This window comes from Aptenodytes patagonicus, chromosome 10 (genome assembly GCF_965638725.1).
Source record: "Aptenodytes patagonicus chromosome 10, bAptPat1.pri.cur, whole genome shotgun sequence".
In the NCBI taxonomy this organism is placed as follows: domain Eukaryota; kingdom Metazoa; phylum Chordata; class Aves; order Sphenisciformes; family Spheniscidae; genus Aptenodytes; species Aptenodytes patagonicus.
The window spans coordinates 16244033-16261792 of record NC_134958.1 but is presented as its reverse complement, the minus strand read 5'-3'; the positions used below and the strand labels follow the sequence as shown (position 1 = coordinate 16261792).

General features: G+C 38.9%; 1 protein-coding gene across 2 annotated transcripts in view; it reads right to left on the bottom strand.

The window, feature by feature from the left end:
* MYZAP (myocardial zonula adherens protein) overlaps positions 1–17760 on the bottom strand; it is a 59902-nt gene that overhangs the window by 27983 nt on the left and 14159 nt on the right. For both annotated transcript variants that reach the window (XM_076348273.1, XM_076348272.1), the window contains exons 3-9: positions 15293–15451; positions 12597–12689; positions 10055–10168; positions 9047–9199; positions 6009–6134; positions 5021–5149; positions 3260–3345 (exon numbers count right to left, since the gene is read on the bottom strand). In XM_076348273.1, coding sequence (XP_076204388.1) covers positions 3260–3345; positions 5021–5149; positions 6009–6134; positions 9047–9199; positions 10055–10168; positions 12597–12689; positions 15293–15451 — 860 coding nt within the window. The remainder of the gene's footprint in view (positions 1–3259; positions 3346–5020; positions 5150–6008; positions 6135–9046; positions 9200–10054; positions 10169–12596; positions 12690–15292; positions 15452–17760) is intronic.

Genomic DNA, 17760 nt, shown 5'->3' with positions numbered 1-17760 from the left:
CTGGCATGCTTACTCAGAGCCTGAAGTGCTGACAATTAAACAACATGACAAAGCTCATCTCCTTAAGATGTCTGTTTTTCCTTGAAGTGAAAGGCATTTAGACAACTAGATCTTTATCATCAGAAAGACACATTTATCCTGACTTCTTACCACTTGCAACCTTTTTGGAAATATATACTAAATAAAAGCCAGGAAGCACATCTGCTGGCGCCCTTTTAAAAGCTCTTCTACCACAGGGAAGCCTTGAGTCAAGGATTTGGCATAGCTGCCAACTAGCAGAATGCTAACTGGAGTAGTATTAACTCATCAACAGTCAGCAGGAATTGTTGTGGATCACAGAATCATAGAATAGTTTGTGTTGGAAGGGACCTCTACAGGTCATCTAGTCCAACCCTGCTGCCGTGGGCAGGGACATCTTCAACTAGAGCAGGTTGCTCAGAGCCCCATCCAACCTGACCTTGAATGTTTCCATTTGTTTTGTTTTAAGTTTGTATGTATGACTCTTTAGATAGATTCTGCATTTCTTCAAATCTGTTTAACACAGAAATTGAACACCCACAGAACTCCTGCCACAAGTTGGTTTGAAAGCTTGCCAGAAAAGTAGTTTAGAATATGCAAAGAAACAGGAGGGAAGCTTGTAATAAGTTTTTGGCATGTTGGCCATGGGAGCCTCCATTTTTATCTGAATGTACAATTCTTGAAATTCTTCAAAGAAAGCAATTGCTTGCTTACAAAATAAACTTCTGTACTTCTAGGTTCAGGTCTGGACAGAATTTGAAAAGTGGAGGAGGGGAATGGAAAACAAAAAGGCTTTTTTCATCTTGGTCTGTGCACAGCAGAAGAAACTGTTGAAGCTGCAAATAGAACAACCATTCTAAGGCAAAGCAGCAGATGGCAAACTGCATGACATGATTCCAATGAATGACAGAATTGAATGCTGTTTCCTCCCAGAAAGAGTCTCTATTAACAGTGAAGTACTCTACAGAACTGTAACTGCAGCACTTTGACAAGGACTCAAAAAACTCAAGGCATTGCTGCAGGTTTTTCAATCCTGCATATGAAGGTCTCACAAAACCACAATTTACATTTTGATTGCAGTTGTAACACATATTTGGTCTCTCATTGAAAGAGAATTTTAAGCACTGATAGCAATGGAACAGAGGTCCTTCCTCAGGTGGAGCTCAAGTGTCTGGTCGGGTACAGACAGGTAAAGAGAACTTAAGAACAGACTTCAGCATCTGAACACAGATTCATTCCTTGCATTGCATAGATTGCAACTGCGTGCTTGCTTGCATTGCACAAATTCCTGTCTGAACATTGCCTTTACCCTTTTTACTGCAGCATAACTTTTCATGCTGAGTATTCAGGGCAGGGTTCACTGAAGCGAGAAGAGTATCTGTTATCCAGAGGTAAAGGAAGAAAGCAATTATCTTTCATTTCCATATTCTATGTTGTATGTGACATCTGTTCACTTTAAATTATTATTTTAACAGGCTGCTGTGAAAAGCTGTTATTACCCTGAAACCAGATAAGCTGGTCACAGATCAATACAACTAGGCAGTGAGATGCTCTTGGCAGGGACCTCCTTTTATGTTTATGCTTCCTACAGAACAGCGGGATGCCAAAACCTTAAAACTGAATTTCTGGGTGCCACAGAAATATAAGTAGTAATCAAGTACAATTATACAGTCTCTGCTTATAATTCATCTTTAGCCACTCAAGTAGTGTCATATAAACCTCTGAGTGGCAGATGCAATTTTCACTCCAATGGCAGTTATGCTATTTCAGTGCTAGACAGATTTCTCTTGAAACTTTGCCTCTGGCTTTGCTTGAAGCTTTCTTTTGGCTAGTCATGGTGCTCTGTCAGTCTCAAAGAGGTGGTAATGCATGCACATGACACCTGTGGGCAGAAACAACACATCCAGGTGCCACCACACCACTAGATCTTTCTTCTAAGCCTCATGCTTTCGAGAACAACCATTCACAAAGGTCTCACTGCCAATAACATCACCCTCACTTTCCCCAAATAACTTCATAGCTTATTTCTGCATTGTGATGCTACATAACAGATTTCTTCCACACCTTCATTTTGTTCATGTGCATATGTTAATGTGTATCACATATGTAGACCTGCTCCTCCAAGCCTCAAACATATTCCCCGCTTACTCTTTTATACAAAAAAAGACCCCTCTGGCAGTTACATGCAAAACTCTTGCTCTCTTCAAGAGTTCATCTTTTCAAAGGGGATGTCTCACAGCTTAATACAGGATACAGAATGTCTTGTCTTTTAAAACTGTGTTGAGCAGTCTAGAACAGATAATGAAAGTATTCATAGTCAGGATCATACTGTGCTGAATTTGGGAATGCAGGTTTAAGAAAAATGCAATCCACAAATATGTCACAACTTGTTCCATCTAAAATGTACTCTGCATGTTTGCAAACAACTTTTCAAGAAAAGATGCTGTGCTGGTTTGTGACTGGGATAGAGTTAATTTTCTTCACAGTAGCTAGTATGGGACTATGTTTTGGATTTGTGCTGAACACAGTGTTGATAATACAGAGATGTTTTCGTTACTGCTGAGCAGTGCTGACACAGAGTCAAGGCCTTTTCTGCTTCTCACCCCACCAGCAAGCAGGCTGGGGGTACACAATAAGTTGGGAGGGGACACAGCTGGGACAGCTGACCCCAACTCACCGAAGGGATATTCCACAGCATATGACATCATGCTCAGCAATTAAAAGCTGGGGGAAGAAGAAGGAAGGGGGGGATGTTGGGAGTGATGGCGTTTGTCTTCCCCAGTAACCGTTACGCGTGATGGAGCCCTGCTTTCCCGGAGATGGCTGAACACCTGCCTGCCAATGAGAAGGAGCAAATGAAGTCCTTGTTTTGCTTTGCTTGCGTGCGCGGCTTTTGCTTTACCTATTAAACTGTCTTTATCTCACCCCACGAGTTTTCTCACTTTTACTCTTCTGATTCTCTCCCCCATCCCACCGGGGGGAGCGAGCGAGCAGCTGCGTGGGGCTTAGTTGCCGGCTGGGGTTAAGCCACAACAGATGCATGAAAGTTTTTTTTTTATTGCAAAAATTAATCCTCTTGATATTTTATATGTAAATAAACTTACATTCAGATGGACAATCCCTACCAGACTGCAGTTTTAAAATTAGAAAAAGTAAAATTCAGATGTCTTCAAAAACAAGCCAACCAACCTTTAAAGTTTCCGAGCAATACTAGAAGTTCCACAGACAAGACATATCTCACCTTTCACTGTCAGAGTTGTTTTCAGATTTTGCTCCAGATATTTGTATTTCATTTAGTTCGAGTTGTTTTTGCAGCTGGTGACGTTCCTAAACAAGAAATGTTATCCTTCAGTTCTCCGTGTGTCAAAATGTAAGGGCTTCACAAAGCATATTTCATTGCAATTCAAGAGATCATTTGTGAAATTAAAACAGAAACTGATTAAAAAAAATTCATGCAAGGAGCACAGAATGCATAATAATAAAATCAAATTCCCAGCTATGCATGGAAATAAGATCAGAGTTTTCAATTTCCTATTCAAAGATGTACGGTTGTACTTGAAAATTTTTTTAATAAAAAGATGAGTCGTCACAATCTTTAACTACATAAATGTCAAATTTTCCATGCTATCCCTCCAAAAAGATCTCTCAATCCAAGGCTGAGATAAAAGGTATTGCTCTATTTTCTTCCCCCAAATATTCCTGTTTATTTTTAGATGTCCACCAGCACAGTGCTCGTGAAGATCTATGAGGACTTGGGGACCGAGTCAACACAAATTAACAGAGGAGTCTGCTATCCACTTTAATAGGAATTTAAGAGGCATTCCGTTTTACTCTGCAAGTATCAGCCAGATAAGAGCAAATTAAATAACCAACGTGAAGAAACTCATCTGTACTTAAGAACTATATCGCAATCCTTTATTCACTGCATAATACTTGTAAGTGGTAGGCTGAAGCCCAGGAGCTACTAAAGTAGCTGGAGCTACTAAAGGGGCATATTAAGCTGAATGATTTTGCATTGTAATCACTAATCCTACTACTAGATTTGCAAGCATTAGACAAAAGGGGCTCAATACAAATGCACATTAGACTAACTAGTCAAGCCAACAAGACTGGCTTATAAAAATCTACTTCTCAGTAACAAATATTTAATATACTAAACTGGAGTTGGTGAAAAAACACTTCACTTGTAAGAACAGAAGATCATATTCCCTCCACTTACTAGAACGCTCTCTGCTTCTGTATTTTAGATAGCAAGGCACAGATCTTTAAAGATAATGACATGCCTGCTCTTGAATGAAACGCCAAAGTACATCCAAGAGCATCGCAGTCTTTTGGAAGGGCTGCTCTCATACCGTTTAGAGTGATGCTATTCAGCCTAAGGACTAAACAATAACATTCATTCTCAGTTAGGTGAATGATACCAGAAAATGAAGAGGAAATTTCACTGTAACTGTTTGAGACAACATATAAAGCTTTTTCAGATAGCTGAAGAGGTTCAACAAATGAGATTCAGATGCAGTGTACTATGCAAAGAAAGGTACTGGGATACTCTTGGGCTTAACAATACATTAAAATAAAGGTCTATTCCTAACTAAAACACATTTTAATGGACCTACCGACAGCATTTCTAAGAGACTTTGGATCATTAATGATTACTACTTCATTGGGCTTTGGAGACCTTGCACACTGAAGGAAGACCGAAGGGTCTTTTTAAACTCTTTCTTTAAAAAAATGGTTAATTTACTAAATTAATATGACACCTTAGGCAGCCCTGATTTTAAAGACCACTAGAAAGATAGAAGAACCATGTAATCACAGTGTCTCTATGGTAGTCCAGGTCCATTTACTTATATGGATACAATAACTAAGTAAGATGCAAACAGCAATGGTGTATCACTGAGCAGGGTACTGAGCAGCAGACAAAAACCAAACAAAAAAAATCAAATTTCCTCCATGCGCTTCTGCATTTCCTTTAAAGGCGGCAATCAACTAGCTCTCATACCTCTTCCATGCGTTCAATCAGCCGGTCCAGCTCACCAATTCTCTGGTCTTTTTCCTGAATGCTTGTTTCTGTAATCTGCATCTTCTTATTTGCCTCTTCAATAGCCTTCAGAAGCCGATTTGTTTCCTCCTTCAAATAAGAACATTTACAGTCACATTAACATACAATATATTGAGGATTTTTTTTTTTTAAGGCCAAGAGCCAGGCTAACAGCTTTTAAGCAGAGCTCAAAGCTTTTCACTACACCTGCCCAAAAGTCTAGAAGAGTTGTGACCATAAATGTGAATTGTATAGAACAAAAGAGTTGGGGCACTTTGAAGTGCATACGTATTTGTAAAGCATCATTATGAAAATCTGAGAAAAACTTTTACCCTTTTCTTAGATATTTGTTTTCCCTTCCGAGGATGCCATCAAGTAACAGCATAAGAAAAATATGCTGTTGCAGAAGATAGCATTTTAAACACCAAAGTTTGCCACGTTCAGCTTTGTGCTTTTCTCACATATAAACAGTATGAATAGAAAGAGACTGGGGAATCTACCTTCAATCTCAGTCATTATCTATCTTTATCAGTTAGAAAAATGCAGTGACAAACTGCTCATAGAAAGGTTTTACTTGGGGGGTGGAGGGAAACCAGGGGACAGGAAGAGTTCTTGTTCCAGTACCGTCCAGTAAAGCTGTTCCCCCTCCCCTTCTTAAACTATCACTAAAATTGGACATTATATTTTCCTTTTTTTTTTTAGAGAATCAGAAGTTAAAAAACCCAACTTACCCCATTTCAAATTTTGAAATCTACATTATCATTACTGTTACTGTGTTTGAACACATTCTTTTCTCAGCCCTACAACCCCAAAAGCTTGGAAAGCTTAGTAACTGTGGCATGACTAGTCACAGAGACAGGAGTGAAGGAACACGTCAACTCTGGAGTATTAAGTGATTGAGAAATGACACCCAAGCTAAGCACCACTCTTACAAACTGGCTATACGTACTAGGAGGATTTCTTTCTCAGCTTTATGTTTCTGCTCCTCTTCTCGCATTTTTTCCTCATACTGACTATACAGTTTTCTTGTCATCTCTCTCATGACTTCAGCATTGGCTTCCTGCGATGATTCCACCTATGAGAGGGGAAAGTTGACCCATCAGTCAGTACAGCACTGTTGGCAGGAGAAACAGAGTTCACATGATGTGAGAATAACACTTTGAACTTCAGCTCCACCTTGTTATAAATTTAACACTGCTGAAGCAGATTTTCATTTGCATCAAGACCATTTACAACACTCTGCCAGTATAAAAGTCATTTGAATTTGTAGAAGTTACCATTTCATCAAGTTTCATGTTGTCTGAATTTAACTAGTCATTGCTTATCCAAGACCAGGCTACGCCTCTTTCCTGAGCCCTTCCATAACAGCCTCCAAGTCGCTTGGTTTGTTCCCCATTGAAAAGATATTGTCTCCCCCCATTTTACAGAAGCATAGATTAGAGATGGTCTAGACTCAAATCCTGTTTCTAAATGACCATGAACACTCAATGCAATAATTACTTTAAGCTGGACTTAAGTATGTGTTATTAACTAGAAGACACAGCTGTACCTGCCCTCCTCTCTCTTGCTTTTTCACATACTGCTCTTTGTGTAGGCACAAGAACTGGGGTGACCATGGAGCAAAGCAGATCAGGGAACAGTCAGACTTAAAATTAATATACTCAGTGGTGTGGAAGGGTTAATTTTTAACCACAGGACCAGAAACCTCACTATTGCTACAGGGAAGAGGGCAGGACTGGTAATTCAGAAACAGGATTTCCCCCTTATCTTGGCTCAAAACACTGACTGAACCACACCCTCAGATTAAAAACTAGATAGGATATTTACAGCTTAAACCCATCTACTCCATTAAACCACAATAAAAGCAAAGTAAAATAGCTAATCCAGGACTTAGTTCTCTTACTAGAGATGCTATAAATCAGACAAGGTTACAGTGAAATGCTATGGGTGCTACAAAAATGTCAGGAAGACGAGGAATATACTGTCATCTGGGAGAAGAATGAAGTGTTCCCTGCTGATCACTACAATTTACACAGCTACAAAATACCTGGTTCTGATGATTAAGGTTTTGGGTTTGGTGTTTTTTTTTTTTTCATTTCAAGTACTGAAAGATTTATTAAACCCTTGTGTTTACCTTGCATGGTGGGAACAAACTGTTTTACTACTCTGTAGGATAACAACAGTGTATTTCGTCCTTTGAAAAGGGACTGAGCTCTGAAGGACTCCACTTGCACTGCAATTGCCCCCTTTGGCATCTCACCTAGACCAACACTGGGGCAGGTGTAGTAACCTGCACTTTGTGAGAGGGAGTGGAGTTAAATTAAGTTTCAGTACAACACAAAACCTTCCACATTTCAGGAAGCCTGAAAGAATCATGTAATTCAGAAAAAGCCAACAATCAAAACCCAGAGTCCTTAAGATACACTGAACTGGAATATGATCTCTGGCACTGTCTCTCCATCATTCCTTTGCTTATAGTTTGAGCAATGAGGAGAGTAAAAACAAGCATAAAAAGGTAGATGCATCAGGGCATCTGTTATAGCACTCCTAATCAACATCTCTAACCTCAGTTATTGTTATGATTGTATGAATAAACCGAACCTACTTAATAAGCTATGTGGGTGTGTTCTCCTACCTAGAAAATAATCATGGCATATGGTAGTAATAGTAGCTTTTCAACTGCTAACCTCCCAGATTCCACACCATCCTCTTACATTCACCCCTGGAATTAAATCCCAGATGTCTTGGCATCTTTGATACACAATTTTATGTTTCACTTTCAAAGACAGCAATGAGGTATTTTATCCACTAACTTTGTAATAAAACTGCAACTTTGAGGGCAAAATTTAAACTTTTTCCTCATTAAGGCAGGGCACGTATTCTGCAGACCTTGACATGCTTGAAGATAAACAAAGCATTCAGTTGAACTAGGACTTAACCTGCGGTTCTCTGCCCTTAGAAGCAGACATACTTTCCCCTGACTTGTTGGTGCATGTCCTTCAGATTATAGTAAAGTCCAAATTTCTGTTTTGAAATCTTAATTGCATCAGCTTTCCTTTCTTCTTTTAATTGTTTTTTCCTGCTTTTTATTTCCTTCTGACAATAGCAGGTACAAAATACAGGTACTTTTATAGCCTGTAAAGCTTCACTCTGAGAGGAAACTGGAACGTGAATTTTAAGTTGAAATACACTTAATGTTTTCTCTTTTAACCATTCATCATCAAGCATGAATGCAAGTCACTAGAGATCCAAAAAGAAACATCATCTCTAACAAAATTAAACATTAATAAACCAGCAGTCACCTTAATTTCACAGTGACAAATTCTGATACAGTACTATATCCAAATTAATCTATTTTGAGCAATTTTAAGAAAGACAAAGGTTTCCAGAAGAGGTTTTTTTGGTTGGTTGGCTTTTTGGTTTGGCTTTTTTTTTTAAATGAGATTAAAGGAATACATTTGGCAGATGAAGGGATAAAACGGTCAAGCTTTCTGGCATATAAAACCTTCCAGCTTGCATTTTATTCCCTTCCATTTCTCTGAAAGAAATAGCTTAATTCTCTTTCCAAGACATTTGCTGTTATAGCACGTATCTGCTGACCATATGCTCGTAAGACCTAACGGATTACCTATTGAAAATTGTGCAATACCAAATAAACAAATTTAACATCAAGAAATTCTTATAGCACTGTGTAGAGTTATAATATTCCTTTACTTACTGCAATGGACACTAATAACCATTTAATGGTTTGAATTTTCACCTGCCAACATCCCTGAATGGTAATCCCACGTTATGGAAAGACTGACTGCTGCCAGCTGAGATTCTTTGTTATTAAACCAGTATTGATTCACAGGAATATGTCAGCTCTAGGGAATGATGAAGGCATGGAGAATGAAGAACTGTTTACAAATAAGGCCAAGGAATTAATTTAACATACTCCTAACGCCCTTACTGTGCAATATTTTTAGGGGAGTTTATATACCGCACCTTTAATTTCAGTAACTGATTTTCAATTTGTGCTGTTTCCAGTTGCTTTTGCTTCTCTCTCAGCTTTTCCATAGATTGCTCGTGTGTATGTTTTAAATTCCTTATTTGTTCCCTTATATCAGTGTTCTCCAAGGTAACATCCACTAGAGTTTTCTAGAAGAAAGAGGCAAATCACATATTAAAAATCACAAATAATTTGGTAAACTAATATAGTCAAGAGATTATGGAACAGACAGAACATTTAAGAGTTTCCTGATGTGTCATTGCAGTGTGAACAATTTTGCAAGTTTTAACATTTAAAATTATGGCTTTTGTTGTATTTAGTTTGCTAGAAGGTATTTCCATGAGGAACATGCTCAGTGAAATCAAGTCCTGGAACACTATAAAAAAAAGAAAGGAACATGGATACATTTCAGTATGAATGCTACTCCCAACAATCTTCCTTTCTTCTCTCCAAGGGCATGCTATATGTATTAAGTGCACTAGACTGAGAAAAACTGTGACATACAAGAAAGCAGGAACATTAAGTTGTTCAGCTCAGATACGTGGGAATTTGGAAGTCTTGAAAACAGAAAATTCATTCCCACCTTCTCCCCCCCACTACATTTCACAGGTATGTAACGTCTCACAAGTGTTTAGCATCCAAACATGCCACTTCTATTTCTGTTAACCAGTGAAGGTAGGAATAAGTCAGGAGATGTACCGTTTTGCACAATACAGAACAAATCACATTTTCATGTTAGGTATTTCATAGAGACATGACTAGTGGCATTAATCTGCTGCAGATCAGTATCTACTGTACACTATTTTTTAACAGGTTTTTTAAAAACACAGGTGTTGGAATTTTATTTTTTTTTCTTAGTTTCCTAAATTAGCTGCCTTAGATATCCAAGGCAGTACTTCATGGGCTTGTTTAGTGTTAGAATCTGTCATCCATGTTTTACGTATGCTTTTAAATCCATGTCAGAAAACGCAGTTGTCAGCTGTGAAACAGCTATTAAAATGTACCTGCAAGTCTATTGATGCTGATGTCAAGGAGCTGTTCATTTCACTAAAGCTATCTAAGGCTGCAGCCTGCACTCGCACATGATTCTCTAAGGATTCCTGATGAGCATTTGTCACCTGAGCAGGGGAAAAAAAAAAAAAGTTTTATATAGAATAATGATCAAGTTTACCTATTCTTTCAAAGGGAGCTACAGAAGAGAAAAGACCCCATGGTTAATTTTCACAGTACTAGGATGCTTAAAATATACAGGCCTCAAACCATATTCTTGCACCTCAAAACCAAACAAATAAACCTCAGAATCCAAATATGCTAACAGAACTAAGGCACAGGTATATACGTTTATTTAATCACTGTAAAAGCTGTTCTTTTTGAAAGGACAAGAGGACACTCGGCAGATATCTATTCAGAAAGTTTATATACACAGAGTGGGCAGATTGTAAAAAGTCAGAGTGAAAAGCAGAAGAATGCAAGAAATAAGGAAATCTAGAAAGGTTTGGGTGAACTGTAGAATAGCCTTAATTAAGAAGGAACTGGCTAATCAGGTACATAAAGAAGCAACATCAAGAAGACTTAAGGATGAAACAATACGAAGCAGGTAGGAGAAGTCAGCAGAGAGCTTTGTTGTGTGAAAATTTGTCATCTCCTGTTATGTACACACACATACTTAAAAACCAGAGGGGGGGAAAAAAAAAGGCACAAAATGACATTGTTTAAGAAGAGACCAAAACCCAAACAGTGTAAATTATTATGAACCATCCAATAATAAAGAGAAAAAAAATGTTACTAATTGAGGCCAGCCCAACTCACATTCTTAGATGGACCAGATTTGTTTCTTGATAAAAACAGAAGAACACTAGGGACTGATATGGAGAACAATTAGTGTTTAGTAACCAAGTCATACACAGATTAGGTCAGCATAGGGAGCAGAAGCCAAGTAGTTACTGTTAACCCTAATAAATGTGTGCTCATGTAAAAACAAACAAACAAACAAACAGAAGCAGAAATGCTTTGGATGGATTAAGAAAGTTACAAGATAAGAACTTGCGTGAAGAAGCATACTGCCCAGGGCAGGATATTGGCACTACAAACTTCAAACAAACTTTATGAACAAAAAGTAGTCCTGGAAATTGATGGGAAAAAAGCATAGTGATTCAAAGCTGAAGCAAAGAGTATATAAAGGATTTTAAACAGGATCCCCAAATAGCATGAAAGGTGGCAGTCATGTAAAACCAAAACCAAAACCGAACCAACCAAACAAACAAAAAAAGCATATACTATTAGGTAGAGTGCCTGAAAGAAGGCACAAGTGTTGTTCTAAAGTATTAAAAAGGGGGGAGGGTGTCTCATAATGTGCCCTTTATGTCAGAAGGAGTGCTTCATAAACTGCTAATTTGCTTCAGAACTAGAGATTCTGTCAGAGCTGGCCAGAAACCCTAATTAAGAGAGATGTTCAGACTTACGCAGGATTTCTATGGGTCTGACAGAAGATCTGGAAGTACAGAATATCACCACTGCTATTCAGTAAGTATCAGCATCAAAGACGACAAAACTGCATCTGAACCAGCATTTGCCTACATGCATACTGGGTGGGGGACTCACCTTGTTGGCATCATTAGGACTATTTGACACAGTTTACAGAAATTCAGTTTTCTCTCCCTCCTCCTCTCAAGTCAGGGTGTTTTTTTGGGTTGTTTTTTGGTTTGTTGTTTTTTTTTTTTTTGAGACTAGTTGCCATGGAATAAAAGTACAGTTTAACAGCAAGTTCTGATCTTTATACATAATACAGCATGCAGAGAACTGACAGTCTCCAAATGAGGGTGGCAGAAGGGCACAAGTCAGGGTCCCAGTCCCTTAAAGTCAGAATACATTTAATTGCCAAAGCTTCATCTGAACCAGGGCTGTGAAAATCAATATAAAATCCTCAGCAAGTTTTCAGGGAGATTTTTGGGACCAAAGATCTCAGCAGTTTAATATGAAGGATACTTCTACAGACTGCAGCAGCTTTTATTGCTAAAGCACCATGTCAGAAGAAAGAGAGGTCATCGAATGATGATTGAAAGGTTCAATTAAGAACAAAAAGGTAAGTCATTTTTAGAACTGTCATGCACTTCAATACTAAGGAATATTGCTACTTCTTTTACTATAGTGTTTAAGCAATACAGTCAGTAAAACAGAGCAAAGTCTGTTGAAATGACACCAAGTTGCACTAATTATGTAAGTTATTTATTCAATTCACCCTGCAGCTTACTGGTACAAACATCTCCACTAATCACCAATACACAGAGACAATGCTATCAAGATCATTCCTTTATTTCCAAGAAGCAGGCAATTAGTAATTCCATATGCAAAAGCATCCCTGTCCTACTTTGGGACTTTACCTTCCTGGGGGGAAAAATAAATAAATAAAGTATAGATGTCACATAAAACAATGAACTGGAATAGTTTGAGAAATTATTTCTGTTCTGCTGAAGCAAAAAAAAGTTTCTAGATAACACTGGGACAGTTATTCTTACACGCTTTCCCTACAAATGAAAGTATACTTACTTTCAGTTCATTCGTAAGCTGCTGTATTTTTCGTTTCATTTCATCATATTCACCATACATTTTCTTTCTTACTTTTTCCAGTGTTGCTCTCACCTGGTGTCAGAAAAATCAAATGCCTTTATCAAACTTATTGACGATACTGTTTATACTAGGACATTATTGGGGTTTTTTTCTATGTCCTTCATTGTTACTTCCAGTAATTTCCATTATTAATCTACCTTTTCATCAACAGCAATTTACTCTTAAGAACAAGACAAAAACTTAAGTCTCAAGACTTGTCTACATAGGGATGATACAAATAAGCGTCTCTGAGTAATTCTAAACTTCTCTGTACACAAACACTTGTAAATTAATAATTTAAATAATGAATTTCAATTAAATTATCCGTAACTCATTATAACCTGATTACTAAAGGAATTAAAATTAATTTGAGCATATAATGTTTTCTTTCTGAAAAAAAAGCATCCACACATGGATTTAATACACCTTCATACTTTTTCAAGTGGTTAATTAATTTTCCCTGAGTATCCTTTGAAGATAAACCTTTTAATTTCAGACTTTTAGGCTCGTATCTAACTAAATAATATATTAGTATAAATTTACCAATGTAATTTCAAATCTGAAGAACAGCGTACTCAATTTGATTTTATTTAATAACTATGGATGTAAATTATACCTTGCCTTTCTAAAAAAAGAAAAGAAAAAAAAAGAAAAAAATGCATGCTGGAAGCCAGCTTGGGTTTACATGCCATTGCAATCATGCACAGAACCAATCTTCTCAAGAGCACACATTGTAAACACTAGTTAAATGTTTGCCTACAGTCTACCTTCCAGCTACGTAATTCAAACTCCTTTCCACGCCCCCACCCCCGCCGCCTCACCTCTATCAAACACAGACTGATTGTAGATAATCTAGGGCAGTGAGTTTACCTCATCTCTGCATAGGCTTGGGGAAGGAGCGAGGGGAAAACATTAGTAGGGCCTTATACAAGAGGGGATGTTTCTAGCAGCTCTGCAGCATACCCACTCCCTCCCAGAAAGAGGGGCATTGGCCACCAAATCTATTCAAGGAGTAGGCGCAAGCCTACCCCAAACTATGTGCTCCCTTTAGGATAAGAAACACAGAAGGAAGCTGACTCCTGCACTTCACCTCAGGAAAGCACCCCTCGCCCTGTCCCTACCTACACGTATGCGCATGCACACATACACACACCCTCTTGCAAGGTGCAAATTTGACTCAGATACAGAGGAAACCGTCAACAGTTCTGACATGGCCCATTGTTTTTGGTCTATTTAAGTCAGCACATACGTAGCACAAGCTGAGGACTCTTGTTAAAGACTTTACTTTTAAAGACAAAACTTATCTGGCAGACCAAAGTTCACAAATTAGCATAGCTGAACAGAGCTTCCAGAAGACGGGAGAGCAAGGGCCAGTATGTCTCTTCCCGTGTCTTTCCCTCTTTTTCCTGAAAGGATCAGTACCCTGAACACACATGCAAGACATGCTGTTCACCTGGTCTGGCATGTCGCTCCATGCCACAAGCTGGCTGTGAACAGAAAAGGGCAGGGAGATGGTCCCGGTCCACGCAATCTGCACTAGGTACCAGAAGCAGTGCAGCCCAGGGAGCTGCACCTGCTGCGTGCCGATTCACCCATCCCCAGACACCACCCCAGCAGGGTAGGTAAACTGCCCAAGCAGGAAACCAGCAGCCAAGGCAGCTCGCGTGCCTCGCCTGCACTGCAGTAGTGACACACACTAATGGCGAGTGCAGGAACTTGAGAGTGGTGAATGCTGGGAGCTAACAAACTGTGAGTAATAAAGGAAAGAAGCAAGCCCTGATAGCTAGAGACATGGCAGATGTTAAGAGCACACATAATTACAGTCTCTTACACTGCTGGCTTGACTCAGTGTTCCTCCCTTTTATACCAACTCAGTTTGCACCTGAATCAGTGTAACACAATAACCACTGACCAACAGGCTCCTGGGTGGTGAAGGTGGATGGAAAGAGAAGGTCAAATTGCCCTGGGCTAATTAGGGGGTTATTGACAAAGCCTGAGAGCCAAGGACTCACAGGCAAAGAGATACTGAGTTTCAAGTGCAGAAACCAGCAGCATCAGAAATGCGGGTTTTTTTCTTCTTTCAGGAGAGCTTCTGCCAATTATGATAAATGAGCATGCACAGAGAAAGTAGTACAAAGTCATCCTTATTAGGCTGACTATTTTAAGGCTGCCCCAAAATATGCCCAAGTGATTTTACTATGTCACCTAATTTAGGAGCCTTTTCAAAACTGGGGGGTCTGGGGACAGGGGAAGCAGAGGAAGAGGAGAGAGTTTATCCTTTCAGGTGTATACTTACATAGTTTCTTCTGTATCACATTTGAAATTATGAAGGCTTCAGGACAGGGACTCCAAGATCTGTTTGCCAGTTTGCTTGCCCAGCTGTAGCCCAGTCAGCAAGCATTAACAAGTATCACTTGGCACAGAGGCCTCGAGTCTGGACTGCACAGTTCCCAGGTATATAGTATGCATTTTTTCCAACTTGAATACTAACCAGACAAGCCTTTAGCTTCAGAGTAGGTTCCCAATTCAAATTCAGGTGTTGGGCTAGACATCGGTCATCCCATATACACTCACAGCTCTACATGAATATATGGAAAGGATATTTGACAAATTTTGAAGCTGAAAGCATAACTCACTTCTTTAATGTAATTCATCTCCTCTTTCAGCTGATCAGCTGACCAGCCATAAACCACCATTTCTCTCTTATGGTTGTTGTCAGTTCGGTGCACGACACCGTACACCATCCCATGAGAGAGCTTCCCTGAAGACGTGCCATTTGGTACATGGTAGAGCTCCTTAAAAGTAAAAAAATAAAAAGTTATTTTTAAATCAGTACTAGAATTAAAAAAAAAAAAAAATACAGTAACATAGGGCCAGGAGAGACAGCCAATTATAGTGAAAGCACAACAGTACCTAAGAACACTAGTTCCCAAATGTTTTGGGGCCAAACTGTCAACCTTCATGTTTTTGGGAAGATCAATGACCAGTTCATAATTGATAGAGATGATTGAAGGCCGCACTTCAAATATTGTGTTCAGTTTTGGGCCCCTCACTACAAAAGAGACATTGAGGTGCTGGAGCGTGTCCAAAGAAGAGCAACGAAGCTGGTGAAGGGTCTAGAGAATATGCCCTACAAGGAGTGGCTGAGGGAACTGGGGTTGTCTAGCTTGGAGAAAAGGAGGCTGAGGGGAGACCTTATCGCTCTCCACAACTACCTGAAAGGAGGTTGTAGCAGGGTGGCTGCCGGTCTCTTCTCCCAAATAACAAGTGATAGGACAAGAGGAAACAGCCTCAAGTTACGCCACAGCAGGTTTAGATTGGACATGAGGAAAAATTTCTTCACCGAAAGGGTTGTCAAGCATTGGAACAGGCTGCCCAGGGAAGTGGTGGAGTCACCATCCCTGGAGGTATTTAAAAGACATGTAGATGTGGTGCTTAGGGACATGGTTTAGTGGTGGACTTGGCAGTGTTAGGTTTACGGTTGGACTCAATGATCTTAAAGGTCTTTTCCAACATAAATGATTCTATGATTCTATAGATATGTCTAATTTCCACTGGCTTTAATGGAAGTGATATAGGTACAGCTAGAGACAACAGATTGGATTTGTGCAAGGAGAGGTAAAGGCATGTGAGAGAAAAAGTTATCCCGGCTTATTTTCATTCACCAACATATGCTACTTTTCTGCATTTTTCCAGAGTATTGTCAGCTCTCACAGTTCCCTTTAAACTCTTGCAACCACAGAATTGCCCCTCGCCCCCCAAACTCCCTGCTGCGGGAAATATAAAAATTCACAAGTTTGATAAAAAATTTTAGAAAGTTCTCAGAAGAAACTGAAATTAAAACATTTTAGGCAAGTTTCCTTACACAGAGCTCAGAAAATATCTGTTTGTCTTGGTATAAACAAAGTAGAATTTCAGTTTGCATTTAAAGCTAACTAGGGACCTCCAAAGCAATCAAACATTCATTTCAGGGCTGCATTTCTCTTATAGAAGTTGTAGAACTGACACTGTAAGAGCCAAAGCAAAGATATGAAACAGCATTCATGTGGGTGTTCCAGTGTTATTAACTATTGTAGGAGGATAAAACTTTGAAATCAGGTCTTGGTAGGTAAATAGAAAGGCTGTTTTAAAGTGCCTACATTTGTTATTTTCATGATCTGCAGAAATTTGTAAAATGTACTTGTAATTATTGTATGTTTTACTTTAAGGCACTCTTTGCAACAGACTTCACTTATTCACCTCATCAATACACTTAGTAAGAAAAATATTCACGCAAACAGTAGGAATCATTTCCTTCAGCATGTAAATAAATATCTGCAAGGTCAGATGTAACCACCTGACCTGACTACTCACCTAGCCTCCCTTGTAATCAACCCAGAGAAACATCCTTCTGTAGCAATCATCTGAAATGAGTCAGTCTCCAGAAGTACTAAATTCTCTTCTTGATTACAGAGAATTTAAACAACTAGCTTAGATGAAGACATCCACATTATGGCTTTTTACAAAGAAGGGAAAAAAATATTCTTACCTAACTTTGAATATTTGCAAACTAGGAACCTAAAATTAGTGATTATTTCTGAATAGAAAGTTAGAAAGACACAATCTTAGAAACACAGCTGTTACTGCTTAGCTTTGCAGGTTGTCTTTGAAAGGCCAGTGCTGGGGACAAATCAGTTAGAGGTAATTTTACTGAACTTTCTTTCTCATGCTAGATATACCAGTATATGGGTAAATTTCAGAATATTTACTACATTGACCTTAGAATATGTTTGGTTTTGTTTTGTTGTTCAGTAATGGCACTGTGAAAACCGACAAACTTCAAGATTCTTTACTAAATTAAGAGTCTAAGCAGTGTCTAAATACTCTCTTTGACACCAAACAGAGGCTGGAAGAGATGAAGCTCAGTGTCTTACATCCATCTGCAGCTGCATCCTAGAGAGCCTCCAGTCCGTACCATGACAGACGGTGATGATAGCATCTGCAGTCTAAAGTAGTAGCGCTTTCAGTTTTTAGCAGCCAAACTTACACAACTGTGGTGGCAATGTAAGAATAAATACTTCTTTGGGTAAGGGAAAAATGAACAGGAAAATCTACTTGCATTAAG